This window comes from Mercenaria mercenaria, chromosome 16 (assembly GCF_021730395.1).
Source record: "Mercenaria mercenaria strain notata chromosome 16, MADL_Memer_1, whole genome shotgun sequence".
In the NCBI taxonomy this organism is placed as follows: Eukaryota; Metazoa; Mollusca; class Bivalvia; order Venerida; family Veneridae; genus Mercenaria; species Mercenaria mercenaria.
In genome coordinates, this window is record NC_069376.1 from 51971092 (window position 1) to 51991825 (window position 20734).

At 34.8% G+C, this 20734-nt stretch overlaps 1 protein-coding gene across 1 annotated transcript in view; it reads left to right on the forward strand.

Moving 5' to 3' along the window:
• The window catches only part of LOC123540402 (NPC intracellular cholesterol transporter 1-like), a 48906-nt gene that overhangs the window by 16672 nt on the left and 11500 nt on the right, over positions 1–20734 (forward strand). The window contains exons 4-21 of the mRNA XM_053527072.1: positions 358–460; positions 935–1070; positions 2014–2234; positions 3306–3403; positions 4544–4698; positions 4924–5164; positions 5509–5703; positions 7818–8676; positions 9859–9988; positions 11391–11623; positions 12397–12497; positions 13554–13714; positions 16026–16154; positions 16733–16915; positions 18158–18272; positions 19042–19169; positions 19543–19680; positions 20329–20418. Coding sequence (XP_053383047.1) covers positions 358–460; positions 935–1070; positions 2014–2234; positions 3306–3403; positions 4544–4698; positions 4924–5164; positions 5509–5703; positions 7818–8676; positions 9859–9988; positions 11391–11623; positions 12397–12497; positions 13554–13714; positions 16026–16154; positions 16733–16915; positions 18158–18272; positions 19042–19169; positions 19543–19680; positions 20329–20418 — 3416 coding nt within the window. The remainder of the gene's footprint in view (positions 1–357; positions 461–934; positions 1071–2013; positions 2235–3305; positions 3404–4543; positions 4699–4923; positions 5165–5508; positions 5704–7817; positions 8677–9858; positions 9989–11390; positions 11624–12396; positions 12498–13553; positions 13715–16025; positions 16155–16732; positions 16916–18157; positions 18273–19041; positions 19170–19542; positions 19681–20328; positions 20419–20734) is intronic.

Consider the following 20734-nt stretch of genomic DNA (forward strand, 5'->3'; position numbering starts at 1 on the left):
TATTTTATACCAAAATGGAGATCTTTCAAACTGTGATTTAGGTTTCTTATATTTACAGTCATATTTTCTGATTAAGGTTTTCAGTGTTTTAAATCATCCGAAATCTGAGTACTTTTGAAAGTTACATATCTTGAGTTAAGACATTTATTTTAGCTGGATTGTTACGAAAGCTTCTAGCTTATTTGAACCATTCTCGAGTGATCTTTAAGAATTTGAAATTATGAATTCATATCTTATTATTGGCTGTTTGACTTTCTGAAGTGATTGTTGATAAGGTTCTGTTGGAGAAATAGACAAGAATCTTCAGATGAGCTGTTGTTTAAAAAATGTTTGACAGAACATGTTCTGATATTTCAGGAACAGAGAAATGTGGCTGTAAAGACTGTGCTGCTGAGACCTGTCCCCCGATACCCAAACCAAATGCTGATACACGGAAAAAATTCTTTGAATCCATGTTCGGGTAGCTGTTTAATTTGTTAAATCTGTTTAGAAAATCACAATTTTATCATCCTTAAGGTCATGCCAGTTATATACATGAGTTAGACGAAAGTATCTTTAAGATTGTTGTTTCCTTGAAAACATGTAATATCTTCATATCAGACAAACTAAGTATCCATATCAGACAAACTAAATATCCATATCAGACAAACTAAGTATCCGTATCAGACAAACTGAGTATCCATATCAGACAAACTAAGTATCAGGCACACTACCTAGTTTTTCTTTTCATTCAATGAACTGCAGCCAATTTAGGAGTTTCTGTCTGCTGACTATGTATATATGTATGTCTTTACATGTAAATCCTAAAGTTTTTAAAAGTCAGGTTAAGCCTAACTGGTATAATAGTATTTTGTACCCTGTAAAATTGTGTTCATATTTCTATTGCTGTTTAAAGCCTAAACTTTCAGTGCCATTTTTTTCTGAATAATTCCAGGAAAGATAACTACAGAACTGCAGAAATTGTTATAGAACGTGCAGACAGCAAAGCTCTTGTTATTCACAGTATGCCACCACCATCAGTTTTGTCTATCAACTTTACCTCACTCTTCGATAAGAACTTTCTCAAACAGGTATGTCAAACAATCTGTTTTTGTATGCTCAGGTATTTCTTCGAGAAATCTAAATCATAAGTATATTTTGCCATAAATTATTTGCTGAACTTATGAGCATAAGTAAATCTATTAGAAGTTTGTATTATTATTATTATACTCAGAAGATATATAAACTTAGTACTTACTTTTGGAAAGTTCTTTTGTCATAGAGCTTGTTACTACAGAAAGATATATGTCAATAAAGGCAATGAAATGAAATTTTCTGTTATCAGTTTTTGACTAAGGCATACACCTATGATTAACCTGCTGTGTCCAAAGGTTTGAGGAAACCTTGTCATATATTTCAAAAGTGTCTTGTTTCAGTTTTATCACCTGTTGGTATAATTAAAGGGGTATAACTCTTTCCCTTGTTTTGTAGGATTAAAGCTACACGCCCTCAGTTTGGGTGAAATTTTTTAACGTTCATTTTCCACCAAGTTTGGCATAGAATGTATATATGACACTGAAAAATGATAAAAGTGGGTGAAAATAAAAGTAAGATATTGGTGAGAATGCAAGAAGAATGTAAATTTTCTGCATTGTTTCAAAAGCGTTGCAACATTTCACTATGAACATTTACTCTGCACAATATTTATAAAAAAATACCTAACAAAAATCTGTTATCAGTAAGTTTGTTCCACTAGTTACTTTCAGAGAACTCATTTTTTATGGATTTTTGAGGGAAATTAATTTTTAGCCTAAAATATGTGTTAGTCCCTTTATGGTGGTATAACTTCTCACCAAATTCACCATTCTTTGTTAAGCAGAACCTTTTCAGATAATTGCAAGACGTGATTGCCAAAGTTTTCTTTTAAGTTTTAAAACAACCTGTACTGTACAGTACAGATATTTCAATATTTACAGGTGCAGTCTTGTCTGAGTAAATTTCAGGTCATTTAAGTATGTAAATTTATAATGACAGGTCCTGAAGCTACAAGAGGGAGTGGCAAATATAACTGCAGACAGTCAATCGGAAACAGTGACCTTGGATGATATATGTATGAAGTACAATGGAGAATGTGTGACAGAGAGTGTGATGCAGTACTTTCAGAACAACGGAACTAAGCTTGATGAAGTTGCCTATGATAAATGGCAAATTTTCCGACTTGCAGATTATCTGGACCATTTTCTGTCTTGTGCAGGGTAATCTAGATTGAAAACATCCATATTTAACTTTTTCAACATCTTACAAAGTCTGTTTGTTCTGTCATGAAAGCTCATGATTACATTTCTGAAGATTGTGAGTCTCTGTTCAAGCCAAACTTCCTTTCAGACATTTTCACTTAAGAAATTAGTCTTAAAGTTAGTTGGTCAGTTGAGATGATTTATTTTTATAGAGAATTACAAGTTAAAACTGGTATGAAAGCAATAAACATTTCCATTTATGTCTGAAAGTTGCATTTAAGCGGTCACCAAACTTGGTCTGCAGCATCATTGTAAGGTCCTCTCCCAAACATATTCAGATGATTGCACTCAGTCTCGTGTTAGGGTCACTAGAGCTAAAAATATAGAAATACCTTTAAATAACTTCTTCTCATGAACAGCTGGATGCATATTTAATCAAGCTTTGTCTGTAGCATCACTATAATGTCCTCACCTTGTTTTACGCAAATTGGGACATTTTGTCCATTCTAAGAGCTGCTAGTTAAAATAGAACCATTATAAGGAGACCTGCCTAAATATCCTCAGCCTATTCCAGTTGTCTGTGTGTGCTTTTCTGATCCAATTTTAAAGATGTAAGAACCATGTAATGTTTGAATTGTTAGTCATCTGTCACATTAACTTGTGTAATTAACTTATACTGCCTTGGAAACTAATGATACTTAGGGCATATTTATGTCCTCTTCAGAAGTTGCACACTATCTTGTTTCTTCAAACTCTGAAATTCAGGTCAGCGATCTAGGCAAAAAAAAAATCCTAACATATACAGGCATATACATTTAATATATGATGGATTTTGGAAAAAAAAACTCTTGTGCAATACTGTGATGTGATTTAATTCAGTGAGCTTAATTTTCAAAATTTGGACTAATAGTAGGATCATAAGTTTCCGAGATATGATCAATGGACATTGCATATTGTGTTTCTTTTTTAGCACAACCTCAAAATCCATAAAAATCCATCACCTTTGAATAAAGGTGATTCTGAAGTATATGTGAACAGTCCTCTTAAACAGGAGTTGTTATGTAATTCTACTTCAATTCATTTGAACAGGGGTTCTGGAAAAAAGGATACTACAGCACTGAACATGTCCTGTGTCTCTGAGTTTGGAAACTTGACAGTACCCTATATAGTGTTGCAGGGATACAATGGTAAGATATTTTGAAGCATTTTAAATTTGCTCAAACTTTGTCTTTCAAATTTGCCTTGGTTTGTCCTGTTTCAGTTTTTCCTAAGTATTGAATTAGCAGTGTTTCACAAAAATGCATTTTGATATAACATGTATATTCACAAATATTTGGTGAAATCTTTGAATTCACAATGGTTTAACCTTTAAATGAAATACCAGTATCACAAACAGTAACAGTAACTGTTTTGCAGTATTTTTGAACAAGTTAGAAATTATTGGTTAAGGATTTGTATGTAAGCTGGTATCTCAGTAACCAGTTGTGGGAATGGATTGAAACTTCACACACTTATTCACTGTGATAAACTTACCTACATTGCACAGGTTCCATAACTCTATTTTGCATTTTTACAAAATTATGTCCCCTTTTCGACTTTGAACAAGTCAGAAATTCTTGGTTAAGGTTTTGTATGTAAGCTGGTATCTCAGTAACCAGTTGTGGGAATGGATTGAAACTTCACACACTTGTTCACTGTCATGATCTGACATGCACTGTGTAGGTCCCTTAACTCTACTTTGCATTTTTTTTCAAAATTATGCCCCTTTTATCGACTTAGCAGTTTTTGGTTAAGTTTTTGTATGTAAGCTGGTATTTCAGTATCCACTTATGGGAAGGGATTGAAACTTTAGCACTTGTTCACTTTATGAGCTGATAAGCTCTGTGAAGGTTCCATAATCCTTTTTCCCATTTTTACAAAATTATGCCCCTTTTATCGACTTTTGTATTCATTCAATTGACAAAGCTGTTGAATAGTCGAGCGTTGCTGTCCTTCGACAGCTCTTGTTTTCATAGCAGTAGTAGGAACTTCTTTAATGTTAAATATTTTTTATCTACTTTAAATTTAATTTATCATCGAGTAATGATTTCGATAGGGTATTTTTCATTGTAAATTTAAGCATTTGCAGACACCAGATTTTTTTTAATTTGAATTTTAGTCTTGTTATAGATTTATCAGGATATCGGAGTAATGTCTATATGTATGTAGAACAGAAATTTTTTGAACTTTTTGTGTAAAATGACAAAATCTGAAGGCATTATTCTTGGTGTTTTTTTTTTTTTATTATACACATGCATACCTTAATCAGTTGAATGATTGTATTTAAGGTACAAACTACCAGAATGCAACATCTTTTGTCATCACATATATCCTGAAGAACACACCAGGGCAGGATGTGCAGGCCTGGGAAAATGCATTTGTAAAATATTTGAAATCTTACTCGAATTCAAACATGACGCTAACATTCGCACCACATGATCAGGTGAATGTCCGGTTGTATACTTAAAAATCATGTAATTTTGTAGAATAATTTCATATTTTGACAAAACTTCAATTTAATAAGGATTTGCAATTTTGAACATGAAATGATAAATTGAATGGGAATTTTATTTGTCTGTTTGAAATTAGTTCCTGTTTCATAACTTAAAGGGTAAAAGGAATAGAAGAAGTCAGTTTCACAGTATACATATTTACATATTTCCTTCAGGTTGCAAGACAGTTGGATGAAGTTATCCCCCCTGAAGACGAGTCTGACCCAGGTTACAGTGTAACAGTTGAGGATGAGGAGGAGCTGGACGGACATTGTGTATGGTACGGTCAGTGTGGTACCGGCTGGAACCAGGGGGCGTTAAATTGTCCAGTGACAAACAAGACCAGAAACTCTCCATTTCTGACTGACCCTGAAGGTCTTAGAATTTTGAAACGGTACTGCCCACAGTTTTACAAAGGTAAATAATTGCGACATAGATATTCAGTCAAATCCGAGTATAAAGATCAGTATATGGTCCAAAAATGCTATAAATGTTTCAACTGGAAATGAATCCATTGGTCTTTAAGTCATTTCTATTTACATGTGGTCTTACGAACAGATTTGACTGTATATGAAAAACATTATATATATTTTCCTCTTCTAGTAAAGACAAAACATTGAACTGTAAAGATAGATGGAGAATTTTTACCGAGAAAAGGTACATTAAGATTGGTTGAATTTGATCTGTAAGAAACAAATGTCAGGTTTATAAGAGCATATGTTTAGGTGTAAGTATTTACATGTGTATTTATTTGACCACAGGTGACAAGAACACAAGAACTTGTTGTGATTTGGCACAATTAAAAGCAGTTGAAGGAAATTTAGCTCTACCAGATCAGTTACTGCAACGGTGCCCAGCTTGTTACAGTAACTTCCTTAACCAGATATGTCAGATGACGTGTAGCCCTGTACAGAGCAAGTTTCTATATGCAAACATGAATGCCAGTTGTCCTGGTGGTACGTATAAACAAAAACTTACTCAGGGTTCATATGCGTCAGGGAAAAGTCAGGGAAAAATTTTTTTTTTCAAGGTCAGGGAATTGTCAGGGAATTTTACAAAATGTCAGGGAAATTTTGAAATTTGGAAAATGTCAGGAAAATGTCAGGGAATTTTCTGATCTGGTTAGGCAACAATTTGTAAAGGTTAAGGCAGTTTCTTCAAATATTTCCTTTTTCATGAAAGCTATCACACTTACAACAATTAAAGCATAATTTTAAATTATATGCTTATGTATAGGGCGGCTTGACACATAAAGTATGTGCTCTTCACCACTGTACCTATGAGTCGTGCAACATCAAGTTGTAATAATGAAATGAATGAACTAGCACGCAGAAAAGTGCCATTCAAATATTCCACATGAAAATGCAAACACAACTAGCTGTGTCCAACTGTATAAGAACATTTTGGTTAATTCCGACTAGATACTGAAATAGTTTAATACAATAATTTAGCACAACCATTCTAAAGCATCAAATACCACCACAATCCGATAATGTTACAATATGTAATTAATTCAGAATTAACAGTTCTATCAATTCAGTATTCAATATAACATTCAAAATTTATAAAATTATAAAGGTGGGGGTTTACCTACAGCGATCTGCATATATTTAAAGTATTGAAATTAATATTTAAAGTAGCAGTCCTAAGGCAGTGAGTTTCATATATTTTTAAAGTATTAATTGACTAGGAAACAAAAATAAAGCAAAATAAGGTGTCATGCATCCTTAGCCGGCACTACAGACACTATCTTTCGGTTCAGCCTGTGCTGGAAAAAAAGACCAAAGAATATATGACATTATACATTCCTTATGAAAATGTAGTGGTGCCATAAACATGTTTTACTCAGCTGAAACACTCGGCACTCTAATGTCACACATTCAAAATGCAATCAGCACAACAGACATTACTGTCACTTATGCAGGGCTTATTTTATGTGCGATATATAAAATTGAACATAATATTATCTACAATACCTTAAAGACATGCTTTTGCTACCAAGGTGTTTTGCATGGTATATATCCTATAGATGTTACTCTTTTTAATTGGTAATCAGAATGACAATTCCATTTTAATGTAATTTAGTAAAGCTATGTTCAGAAAAACAGTTCGATTTGGCTAATATGTTCAGGTTTCCAAAAGTAATTGCTTTATTGTCTATTGGTCATAACATAAAAACATTTGTTTGTTTGAAACAGTGTATTTGATTACTTTTTAATGCATGATAATATATGTCATTTTGCTTGCCAATGTGTTTTGTATAATCACCAGCTCCATATCCAGTTGATTTGGAATAAACAAACAAAATATTAAACAATGTAAATGTTTGTCAAAAAAGGAGGTAAGGGTTGGCTGTAGGGGTGGTGGAGGCCAACATTCTATTTTTCATTTAAAATTGAACCACTAAATGTGCACATTTTAAGATAACAAAAGTCATACTAGGTGACTTGGTTTGTATCGTACCGAACCAAAAAGTCAGGGAAAAATGCTTTCATGTCAGGGAAAAGTCAGGGAAATGTCAGGGAATTTTGTCTGAAAGAATGTGTATGAACCATGTTACTGGTACTGTGATTTGCAAGACTTGTGTACTGCAAAATTATTTAATTTCATCAGTATAGAATTTCAGATTTTATAGTTAACACTTATAACGTTGGACATGATTGATTCTGCCTTTGCGACCAGTGTACATCATTGTCAGCCTGCAAATTAGTGCAGTTTGATCAAGATTTGCACTTATCGCCATTCAGTCAGTATTTTTAACGTAAGGACCCCTTTAACGGTTAACGGCACTGTCCAAATTGAAATATAGACTAGCTCATTATAGAAATTTAGCAGGGTAAGGGTAAATAAAATGAATTTTAAAGATGAAGTATATGTCTTAATTTCTACAAACAGGCAAGCTTTCTGTCTTGTGGTTTAAAGTACAAATCAGGAAAATTTTTTACTCCCTCTCAGAAATTACAAACACGTACCTTAAGAAATATTTTGGTTTTGTTTATAATTTATGACACTGGAAATTAAAAGTAGGGCTCTGTGTTTAGATTAAAAAACTGATTGATATTGTTCACAGGTGATCCAGCACACGGTCCTTGTACAGGCGGTGGTATTCCAGCAGTAAATTATGTCATGACAGATGAGTATGCCAATACATTGTACGAGTCGTGTAAAGATGTACAGATGCCAAGCGCTAATGACAAAGCTATGTCAGTGTTTTGTGGCCGGAAGGCAGAAGACTGTGATCCAAAGATTTGGCTGTCATACATGGGAAATACTGGAAATGGGAGAGCTCCTTTCCCTATCAATTATAACTATACAAACGCTACTTTGGTGAATCCTTACACACATGAAACTATGTATCCATTGAATTACACAAATTTACGTTGTAACTTGACGTATGCGAATGTCAGCGATGCTTGTTCTTGTCAGGACTGCCAGTCCAGCTGTGCCGCTGTCCCGCCACCTCCGCCAAAGGCAAAACCGTTCACAATTCTTGGAATAGATGGTGCCTCGTTCATTGTTGGATGTGTATTTATAGCCTTTGTAATTTTCTTTGGAACATATGTCATCTGCTTCAGTATACTGAAGAAGGACTCACTTGGTATTGGTAAAGAGAGTACTTACAATTTTGAAAACTGCTCCAATGCTGGAAGTCATCAGAATCTTTTAAATCGACAAGTGTCACCAGCTGAAATAGGAACTCTAGAAAAACTGGGGTTACGCGTAGAGGAACTTTTAAAGGCTGGTTTTACATCATGGGGAAGATTATGCGCCAGATATCCACTGATTGTCTTATTAGTAACAATAATAATTTTCGGTTCCCTTGCTGGAGGAATAGCTCGTTATGACGTAACAACTGATCCTGTCAAACTTTGGTCTTCACCTGAAAGTACTGCTAGAACACAGAAAGCGTACTTCGATAAACACTTTGGGTAAGTGCATTCTTAACATATAGTTTCAGGACATTAATTTGGCAGATTTAACAAAGCAAATACTATTAATAGTAATAATCTTAAGAAAAAACCTGTATCTAAATACAAGTTCATTTTAGATTTCAATAATTGTAGTGTATTTTAAGATAGTTTGACTGTAAAAAAATCATTAAAATCTGACTGTAAAAAAAATCATTAAAATCTAAATTTTAGAAAAATCAGTGTGTAATCTTGTTATACATTGTAAAAAGAAATTGGTCCAAACCGTTGGTTCAAGTTTTTGATAAAGTCAGATATCTGTGTTATTATCAAAGCTATTGACTTGAAACTTAAAATAGTTATTTACTATCGAAGTCTACACCAGGAGATATAATCCCCATAACTCTGGTTTGAATTTTGACAGAGTTATGCCCTTTTTAACTTAGAATTTTTTGGTTAAGTTTTATAAAGTTTTAACTGGCAAAGCTCTAATTCAGAGTCAAGCACTGAGAAAAGTCGAGTGCACTGTCATCAGACAGCTCTTGTTTTATGTAAAATAGTCTCTGTACGACTATCACATGTACTATAATTTTCCAGCTTATCATCCTATATCTGTAGATAGATTTCATGGAGACATTAATGTGAAGATAAGATAAATATACACTTTTATCTGTTCAACATTTGAGTCTGATATCATTCGTTCTCCACCTCTGATTCATGTGGGGAAGTTGGCAGTTACTTGCGGAGAACAGGTTTTTACTGGTACAGAATCCAGGAACACTGTTTAGGTTTACTGCCTGCTGTTACATTACTACTTGAAATATTATTGAAAAATGACAACGACATTGAATCTAAAACAAAAACAAAAAAAATTATCTGTTCATTGAATTTGAAAAATTGCAGAAGTAGCAAGAAGTTTTACGGCCATGCCTTCAGCTGTTGATATTGTAGTTTTTAGAATAAGTGTAACATTTGAATTTGTTCCAGAATATACTAGTATTTTGCAATAACAATAATTATCATTTCTTTGGATGGAAAAAGATTTGAGTGACCTTTTTGTCAGGACTTGCTTGCCATATTAAGGATTCACAAATACAGGTACACATCATTCTAGTAATACATGTAATGGAAAGTTACATGTAAAAGTTTTCAAAGAAATTAGATAAATTAGACAGTATTTCTCATGTTTTCTGTATATTTTAGACCATTTTATCGGACAGAGCAGTTGATAATCACACGGCCAGACAAGACACCAGTCATACACCAGTACCCGCCACCATCTGTCAGTACAATAAAGTTCAGCTCCATGTTTGATAAAGAATTTATGCACCAGGTATGTCTCTTTCTTTAGGAGGCAATATTTCAGGTTTAAAGCTATTTTGTCACCAGTGGAGTGGAAAATTTCAGCATCCTCAAAATTTAACATAAAATGTATACTGTAAAAGTGTTCAGTTTTATCAGCATAAAATTTCCATGTTTCAGTCAAAACAACCAAGTCATAGGGACATGCATTGGTGTATCTAACATTTTAAAAGAGAAAATTTGTTGGAAGTGAAGTTGCTTATTGAACATTGATTTCAAGGATATTGTGGCAATCTTAAAGTTAAAAAAAATTAGTCACCAATGAATGAAAATAATTCCTATGTATTATGCACAATGATAAAAGAAGTGGGAACTGGTTTTATAATGTTATATAAGTACTGTCAAACCAGTCTTTAGAGATTACCATTTGGAAGTGAAAAAAGATGGTATTTGTTGACAGACGGTATCTCAGCTAACCTAAATTTTACACTATCTTGTGGTTAAAGAGAAACCAGTAACATAGTAAGCAGGTTTTATAGGTGTGACCTATTTTTAGAGGAGTCTTTAAGCACAGGTTTGACTGTATTATAAGATTCTTGCACTGGTTGAAGTTGCGGAGGGAAATATCTGGCTTGAGGGTAACTGTTTAGGTGGTAACAAGGCTCTGCTTTTTCTTGCATGCCATATTCTTCAGAGGATGTAAGAAATAAATTAAAAAGCATGTTTTTCTTTTAGGCACAATTTTATCATGGTGAGGTATGGATTTATGCATTCATTCATAAATTATAGCATGCGAGTCATCTTACACTCCGGGGTGTAAGACCAGTTTTTCTAGCACAGGAAAATCCTGTCCTGCATGCATGAAATACACTGAATGATGTTATTTGTTAATACTTGGTTTGTTTGGAAACCTTAGATATGTACTACACAGGAAGATAAAAACATGTGAGCCGTGCCATGAGAAAACCAACATAGTGGGTTTGCGACCAGCATGGATCCAGACCAGCCTGTGCATCCGCACAGTCTGGTCAGGATCCATGCTGTTCGCTTTCAAAGCCTTTTGGAATTAGAGAAACTGTTAGCGAACAGCATAGATCCTGACCAGACTGCGCGGATGCGCAGGCTGTTCTGGATCCATGCTGGTCGCAAACCCACTATGTTGGTTTTCTCATGGCACGGCTCAATTATAATACCAGAAGCAGCTATAGCGGGTGCATTTTCTTTCAAAATTAGGTATTTTAAACCAGTCTTATTTTGTAAAATGCAAAGATTGTGTTATTTTTGGTAAAGATGGTCTCCTTTAGTTGTTGTGAGATTTTGTGAGATTTAATGAGATTTTGCTGTAGTTTCAGATATGTTTTATGTCATAGATCTTTGATAGTAAATAGCAATGGGTAGCGATTTCTTTAACACATAGCTATTTATCTTTGTAGGTTCTAGATCTACAGACAGAAGTGGAGCAGCTAAGAGCTAAGTTTGACAATGGAACTGTAGGACTTGAAGACATCTGCTTTAAACCCCTCAGTCCGGACAACAACAACTGCACAATAGAAAGTGTGCTACAGTTCTGGCAGAACAATCGTACAAACCTTGATAAAGTAGCTTACGACAAATGGGGAATTTTTATTATGGCAGACTATCTTGACCACTTTTTAAAATGTGCTCAGTAAGTTTCATTGCCTACCAAAGCAACTTTTTCTCTGTGGTTCAAGTTCTTTTCCCACCATATTTGTTGTTGGATTGTTGTAAAACATTTACTTAACATTTAAACAACATTTCTTTATAAATACAAGTTTTGTAAAACTATAAAAAAAAAAAACTTCAGATCTTATCAGCAGCTAGGATTTTGCACTTGTAAAATACATTTTTGCCTGTCAAATTGATTGATATTTTAAAAGTTGTCTCACCTCTGAAGAACTTTAAAATGATGTATAACTTACATGCACATCTGGATCTTGCAATACAAAGCTGCGCTTTAAGAAAAACCCTGTTACTGATTTGGTGGAGCAGGCAGTCAAAAATAAAGCCAAAGGTTGGGTATACAGGGTATTTTTTTCTGTCGGTAAAGCTGAAAAATACCAATAGTTTTAAACAATTAAGGACAGAAATTTAATTTGCCTACCCACTTAACTCAGATGGGAGAGTGCAGAATTTTGTCTTTGGGCTGTGAATTTGATTCCTTGGCAAGGCATATGTTCTTTGTGATAAAAAACATTTGTCTGAAGTAATTTCATCCTCCACCTCAGATTGATTTGGAGCAGTTGGCAGTTACTTGAAGAGAATGGGTTAGTATGGGTGCAGAATCCAAGAACACCATTTTATGTTAACTATCTGCCATTTACATAACTGAAATACCATTGAAAATGGCACCTAATTTACTTGTGCAATAACTTGTGACCAAAACCATCTGCTATTTTAACACAATATATTATATTACAGAGCCCCAGCATCAGTGTCGGACACAACTGATCTAGAAATGACCTGTCTTGGTGCCTATGGTGGTCCGGCGTTCCCTTGGGTTGTTCTCGGAGGATATGATGGTACGTTCTCTAATATGATACAGCCACACCTGTGTTTAAAGACCAGACTTGGGAGAGTTCGAAGTTGTTTTTATGTGCAGGTGGCCTATATTCATTAAGTTAAAATACAGACAAACCTTTATATAAAGACCAGTCTTGGACAGCCAAAAAGTGATATTTATTTTGAGGTGGTATTTATTCACAATTTAAAATACACTATAAACATTTTCTTTGAAATTAGACTTGTACTTTTAAAAGCCAGGATGTTTCTGTTCATAGGTACACTTTAGCATAGACTTGTTCGTAAAATGTATTTAAGTTAACTGGCTCTTTTGGCAAATGTTTTACAGTATTGCATAAAAAACCTATCTAGTAAACAGTATAATCATGCCATAGTACACAGTCTGAATGCATTTCCCTATTATTGTATACCTATAACTTGTCTGCCTAAAATACAGCTTGTATGTCATCAGCGAATACAAAACTCCATATTTAACTGCCAACTGATATGGAAAAAATAACAGATTGTTTTAGTTGTGATGTCAGATATGATGTAATGATGATGTCTTAATATTCTATGCATCATAAAGTTTCAGATGAATATTTTGTAATATTTGCCAAAAATTATGGTCAGTGTTGGCTTAGATGAAATTAGATAATAGGTAGAGGTATATACAATGTAAAAAATGGGTATGTTGCAATGATGCAGTTACCTTATGTGACCTGGACTGGTAAAATCCACTTGAGCCAAATACAACAGTTCAGATCAAGGTACGGTGTAGTAACCCTTTTATACAGCTGTTGTATTCAGGGGTCACTCTCACTAGACTCGCCTTGTATAGGTTATGTGAGATGTGCATTTTAGGAAAAGTTATTCTAGACATTATGAATTTAGACATAATTATTGACTGTTCAGAAGAATTAAAACATTGCAGTTAGAAGGTACTTGAGGTGTGCATTTTAGGAAAAGTTATTCTAGACATTATGAATTGAGACACAGTTATTGACTGTTCAGAAGAATGAAAACAATGGAGCCGGAAGGAAAGTGATATTGATATATAATTCTGCTATTTTCAGAACTGAACTATCAAAATGCAACAGCATTTGTTATCACTTTTGTTGTCAATAATCATGTGAATGAAGAGGATAACAGGAAGGCTGAGGCATGGGAGGCGGAGTTTATCAAGTTTATCAAAAACTACAAAAATCCAAATATGACTATTTCCTTCTCCGCTGAGGTAAGACTTCATTAGGATGCCTTTCAAAGATTTGATTAACTTTAATAACATCAGTCTTTAAGCAGTAAGAAGACCCCACATAATATGACTGGAGTTTGTTGTTGTTATATCTAATCATTTAGGCTCATGGAGTCCAACAGTCATATTTTATAATAATTAACAATTTAATCCAGTGCTAAGGGACGTAAGGGGCTAATTTTGATCACAGTACCCATAAATGGTCGATTTTTAAACAGTTCTCTCTATGCAAAAGTCATTTTCCATGCACATTATTATGGTAAATAAGAATGATAACTCTATAGATAGATAGTAATGTTACATTAGATTTAGCTATTTTTTTAGCTCACCTGTCACAAAGTGACAAGGTGAGCTTTTTTGATCGCGCGGTGTCCGTCGTCCGTCGTCCGTCCGTCCGTAAACTTTTGCTTGTGACCACTCTAGAGGTCACATTTTTCATGGGATCTTTATGAAAGTTGGTCAGAATGTTCATCTTGATGATATCTAGGTCAAGTTCGAAACTGGGTCACGTGCCTTCAAAAACTAGGTCAGTAGGTCTAAAAATAGAAAAACCTTGTGACCTCTCTAGAGGCCATATATTTCACAAGATCTTCATGAAAATTGGTCAGAATGTTCACCTTGATGATATCTAGGTCAAGTTCGAAACTGGGTCACGTGCCAACAAAAACTAGGTCAGTATGTCTAAAAATAGAAAAACCTTGTGACCTCTCTAGAGGCCATATATTTCACAAGATCTTCATGAAAATTAGTCAGAACGTTCATCTTGATAATATCTAGGTCAAGTTCGAAACGGGGTCACGTGCCTTCAAAAACTAGGTCAGTAGGTCAAATAATAGAAAAACCTTGTGACCTCTCTAAAGGCCACATTTTTCATGGGATCTGTATGAAAGTTGGTCTGAATGTTCATCTTGATGATATCTAGGTCAAGTTTGAAACTGGGTCACGTGCGATCAAAAACTAGGTCAGTAGGTCTAAAAATAGAAAAACCTTGTGACCTCTCTAGAGGCCATATATTTCATGAGATCTTCATGAAAATTGGTCAGAATGTTCACCTTGATGATATCTAGGTCAAGTTCGAAAGTGGGTCACGTGCCTTCAAAAACTAGGTCAGTAGGTCAAATAATAGAAAAACCTTGTGACCTCTCTAGAGGCCATATTTTTCATGGGATCTGTATGAAAGTTGGTCTGAATGTTCATCTTGATGATATCTAGGTCAGTTTTAAAAGTGGGTCACGTGCCATCAAAAACTAGGTCAGTAGGTCAAATAATAGAAAAACCTTTTGACCTCTCTAGAGGCCATATTTTTCATGGGATCTGTATGAAAGTTGGTCTGAATATTCATCTTGATGATATCTAGGTCAAGTTCGAAATAGGGTCATGTGCGGTCAAAAACTAGGTCAGTAGGTCTAAAAATAGAAAAACCTTGTGACCTCTCTAGAGGCCATACTTGTGAATGGATCTCCATATAAATTGGTCAGAATGTTACCTTGATGATATCTAGGTGAAGTTTGAAACTGGGTCACGTGCCTTAAAAAACTAGGTCAGTAGGTCAAATAATAGAAAAACCTTGTGACCTCTCTAGAGGCCATACTTTTCATGGGATCTGTATGAAAGTTTGGTCTGAATGTTCATCTTGATGATATCTAGGTCAGATTTGAAACTGGGTCAACTGGGGTCAAAAACTAGGTCAGTAGGTATAAAATTATTAAAATCTTTTGACTTCTCTAGAGGCCATATTTTTCAATGGATCTTCATGAAAATTGATCTGAATGTTCACCTTGATGATATCTAGGTCAGTTTCCAGACTGGGTCATGTGCGGTCAAAAACTAGGCCAGTAGGTATAAAAATAGAAAAACCTTGTGACCTCTCTAGAGGCCATATTTTTCATGAGATCTTCATGAAAATTAGTGAGAATATTCACCTTGATGATATCTAGGTAAAATTCAAAACAGGGTCACGTACCTTCGAAAACTAGGTCAATAGGTCAAATAATAGAAAAACCTTGTGACCTCTCTAGAGACCATATTTTTCAATGGATCTTCTTGAAAATTGGTCAGAATTTTTATCTTGATAATATCTAGGTCAAGTTCAAAACTGGGTCACATGAGCTGAAAAACTAGGTCACTATGTCAAATAATAGAAAAAACGACGTCATACTCAAAACTGGGTCATGTGGGAAGAGGTGAGCGATTCAGGACCATCATGGTCCTCTTGTTTAAACATGTTGAAACTTGAAAATTTTCATCAGCATTTGCATCATTAATATGTTCAAGTATTTTTGTGATATTTCAGAGATCAATTCAAGATGAACTGGACCGTGAGAGTAGATCAGATGTGTGGACTATTGTACTGAGTTACTTAATCATGTTTGGATACATAACCATAGCACTGGGTCAGTTCCATGGCCTTGACACAATCCTCGTATGTACTGCATTATTTCACATTTATTGTTTGACTCATTTTGTATACCTGTTTAAACATTTGCTAGTTTATCTGGCCTTGAAGGAACTCCAGTGAAATTACACGAATGTTAAGCATAAGGTGTGTTGCAGGGAAGAGTGACTAAAGGTTTAGGTCACTGGCAAGGGCACCTTCTTTAATCTCATCCTAACCCTTAGCCTATATAAGGTGTGCAGTTTATGGGGTCTTATGCCTTTCAGCAATAATTTGTGTGTGTTTTTTTCCCCCATTATTAAGATATTTTGTTTATAACCTAGCATCCCTGCCTTAAATATCAGCACTTACTTGTTCTCTGCAAATGTTTAAATTGTCAACACCCATGTGTCACTTGTTTTGCATAGACGAATGTAGGAAAATCTTTAAAAAATCTTCTTGGCTGAAACTAACATAGCTTTAATATATCATTAGGTAGAGAAATAATGTACCCATGTTGTGTCAGGTGAGCAATATAGTGCTATTGTCGCCCTCTTGTTCATATCTTGCAGTACTTTACAATACAGTACTTACTATAACTTGAAACTTTCGACTTATTTTCACAGATTGATTCAAAAGTGACATTGGGACTGAGCGGTGTAACAATAGTTTTATTATCTGTGGCTTCATCCGTTGGTTTCTATAGTTACTGTGGAGTTCCAATGACCTTGATTATTATAGAGGTTGTACCGTTCCTTGTGCTGGCTGTCGGCGTAGACAACATCTTTATACTTGTGCAGACTTACCAGGTCAGTGGGGGAAAATGCTACTCATACATTGTGATTATAGAAAACACAAATTGTTTACAGTTTACAAATTCTACTGAAGGACATACTGATAACATTTATATTATAGGAGTGAAATTAAAGTAATGGTTTTGGTTTTACACTAATGAGGTAACACTTTGACATTGTTCTTATTTGAATTTACTATGTTTGTGATAGGTAAAGAAAGTATATATTTCAATGTTTCAGCATAAAAATATTATATTTGATAAAAAAACAATCTAACATTTGTTCCTTTCCACATAGAACTGATTCAGTAAATTCAGAATGAAAAAAATCTCGTATAAGGTCCTCTGTTTCAAAGCTAGTGTAAGAAATTTGATTGAAGTACAGCAGTTTTTAGCTCAACTATTCGAAGAATAGGGGAGCTATCCTACTCGCCCCGTCGTGAGCGTCACACAAATGTTAAAGTTTGTGTACCACCCCAAATATTTTCAAAGTCCATTGAGATATTGCTTTCATATTTTGCATACTTGTTTACCATCATGACCCCAGTCTGGAAAGAGGAGGAGGCAACTCTATCAAGCATTTTGACTGAATTATGGCCCCTTTTCGACTTAGAACAAATGTTAAAGTTTGCGTACCACCCCAAATATTTTCAAAGTCCATTGAGATATTGCTTTCATATTTTGCATACTTGTTTACCATCATGACCCCAGTCTGTAAAAAGGAGGAGGCAACTCTATCAAGCATTTTGACTGAATTATGGCCCCTTTTCGACTTGGAATAAATGTTAAAGTTTGCATACCACCCCAAATATTTTCAAAGTCCATTGAGTTATTGCTTTCATATTTTGCATACTTGTCTACCAACATGACCCCAGTCTGTAAAAAGGAGGAGGCAACTCTATCAAGCATTTTGACTGAATTATGGCCCCTTTTCGACTTAGAATATGCTTACTGTAATGTTAAAGTTTTACTCATTGCTTATATTATACTATCAAGTACTGAGAATAGTCGAGCACGCTGTCCACTGACAGCTCTTGTTTATTATGTAGTAATAAAGGATAAGTGAATATACTTCTATACACATGTTAATATTTTAGGTAAAGTAATCCTTACTTTATTGGTACTATTAAAGCATATTTTATAGACAGAAACCATAAGGTACTAGAGACCTGATTGACTTGTATGATTGGAAGATATATCAGTACTGTTTCTTTGAATGAAATTTTCATAGTAAATGAGTATTAATTGTATTTTATAGAGAGATGAACGCAAGACAGGCGAGACACTGGAGGATCAAGTTGGACGTGTTCTTGGAATTGTGGGACCCAGCATGCTTCTAACGAGTTTCTCCGAGTCTATAGCATTCTTTCTTGGTAACTACTTGTATTTATTTTGCAGTATTAATTATCTTCTAAAATAGAATAACCCTATCTGCCGACTCATTAGTTTCCAGGCTGTTTTACATCAATAGGTCAATTGACAAAATTTTTCACTTTTTCATCAAAGTGAATTTTGAAAAGGTTAGGAAACTGAGTATATGTATTCACAAAGTTTCCATGTTTATCAGTTTTATACTGACCAGTTTCACAAAAATACATTACATGATAGAAATAATGCCTGGCGGGGCATATTGGGTCTCCCTCCACCATCAAAAGCTAGAAAGTCACCACATGATGCATAATTGTGCCAATGTGATATAAAGCCCAACAAACGAAAGTTTAAGGGCTCCTATACCAAAATGAAGATTTGACTGCATGAGCAGTGCCTAAGAAAGTACCTAATGGAGAGTTGTTGACACATATGGAACAATACCATACCAATAGGTTGTGAACCCAGAGGACAAGGTACATAAAAAAGCTAAATGTTGGAAAGTGTATTCAACTGAAAATTTGTGTTTTTCAAGTAGAAAATGAGGAACTCCTCTGAAATAGGACTCTCTGGAAAGTAGAAATTTGTAAAACGGAACAATTTAGTCTACGTATGGAGTAAGTTTGTTCCATTTAAAACATCCCCACTTGAGTAAGAAACCTTCAAATTAAACTTTTGTCTAAAGGCCTTTTGCTTCAGATGGGTTCAAGTGTACCTAAATTTGTTTCTTGGTGTGTGTTACCGACATAATAACACTTGCAAATTTTTGTCTAGGTGCGTGGACTGACATGCCAGCCGTTAGAGAGTTTGCCCTGTATGCTGCCATGGCCGTCTTCTTTGACTTTATTCTACAAATCACATGCTTCGTCAGCCTCATGACGATAGATGCTAGAAGACAAGAGGTAACCTTGAACATTCCTTGAATTTTTTTATGAACGTCCTTGAAAGGGCCTTGTAAATGCAAAGAATATGTCTGTGGAAAAGTTTGTGAATTTAGAAGTAAATTAAATTGCTTTTGGATTCTTGCAGAATATTTTCAAACAAGCTGCATTCAAGCTATGTAAGCTCATGTAGAAAAGATTGAAAAATTACCACAGTTATGTCATTGAAAAAGGAGCTTGATAAGTCTTTGAATTTATTCATGTAAGACCTGTATGAACATGTTACATTGTTTTATTTTTAAGTGAAACATCTGCTTCTTTATCCTATGATTCCATTATGAGGTGAACAATTGTACCTGTTTTATTGTAAGATGAACCATTGTTTCATTTTCAGGCGAACCATTTTGATATATGCTGCTGTATAAGTATACGCAAGAAGGAAAAACAGGAGAAACAAGAAGGCTATCTCTACTGGCTCGTCAAAAATTACTATTCTCATGCTGTCCTTTGTGACTGGGTCAGACCTATTGTGGTAAGTAAATAAAAATATTTTAAATAAGTTATCAATGGAATCTACTACCTTTTTATACTTTAATTATGTTAAATTATCAGAGGTATAATTAGTGGCCAAATGGTAAGAACATGTTCTATGAAACCAGTGTCTGTGAGCGTGATACCCTTCTTTTCCAACTAAAATATATATCAATTATTCTAATGTCTCCCACCACACAGTGGTGTGGGAGACATATTGATTTACTCCAGTCTGTCTGTGTGTGTGTGTGTGTGTCTGTCACAAAGCTTGTCCGCACTCTTTAAGTCGAACATTTCTCATCTGATTTTCACCAAACTTGAACAAAATGTGTTTGACCATAAGACCTCGGCCAAGTTCGATAACTAGCCAAATCCGCCCAGGCACTTTTGAATTATGGCCCTTGAATTACTGATTGGGTCCATTCATCAAAGCCATCGAGAAAAACTAGACATTTTTCAATGGGGTCCATTCATCAAAGCCATCGAGAGAAACTAGACATTTTTCAATGTTGCAGTTGTGGGAGACATGCGCTTTTCTCAAAAGCATCTCTAGTTTGCTTTTAACATTCCAGTGAAGATCTTAATTTCTTTTAAAAAATATTAAATATATGGAACTTTCAGATACATATATGTTTTGTGTACATTTCAGATTGTTACATTTGTTGGTTGGTTTTTGGCTAGTGTAGCATTTGCCTGTCATTTGACAATAGGACTGGATCAGGCACTCTCTATGCCAAAGGTAAGTATAACATGAACTTCCGGGCAATTCTTCATTTACATTATTGTACCCCCCGATAACAAAGTTGTAAGGGGGGGTATACTGGTTTCAGGTTGTCTGTCCATCTGTCTGTCTGGCCGTCTGTCCGTCTGTCTGTAGACGCAATCTTGTGCGCACCATCTCTCCTTATCCCCTTGACAGAATTTAATGAAACTTCACACAAGTGATCAGTACCAACAGTAGTTGTGCATGGGACATGGTAGGTTCTTTTAGAAAAAAAATTTGCAGAGTTATGGGACTTTGTTTTTTTGTTACTATACTATATACATAGACACAA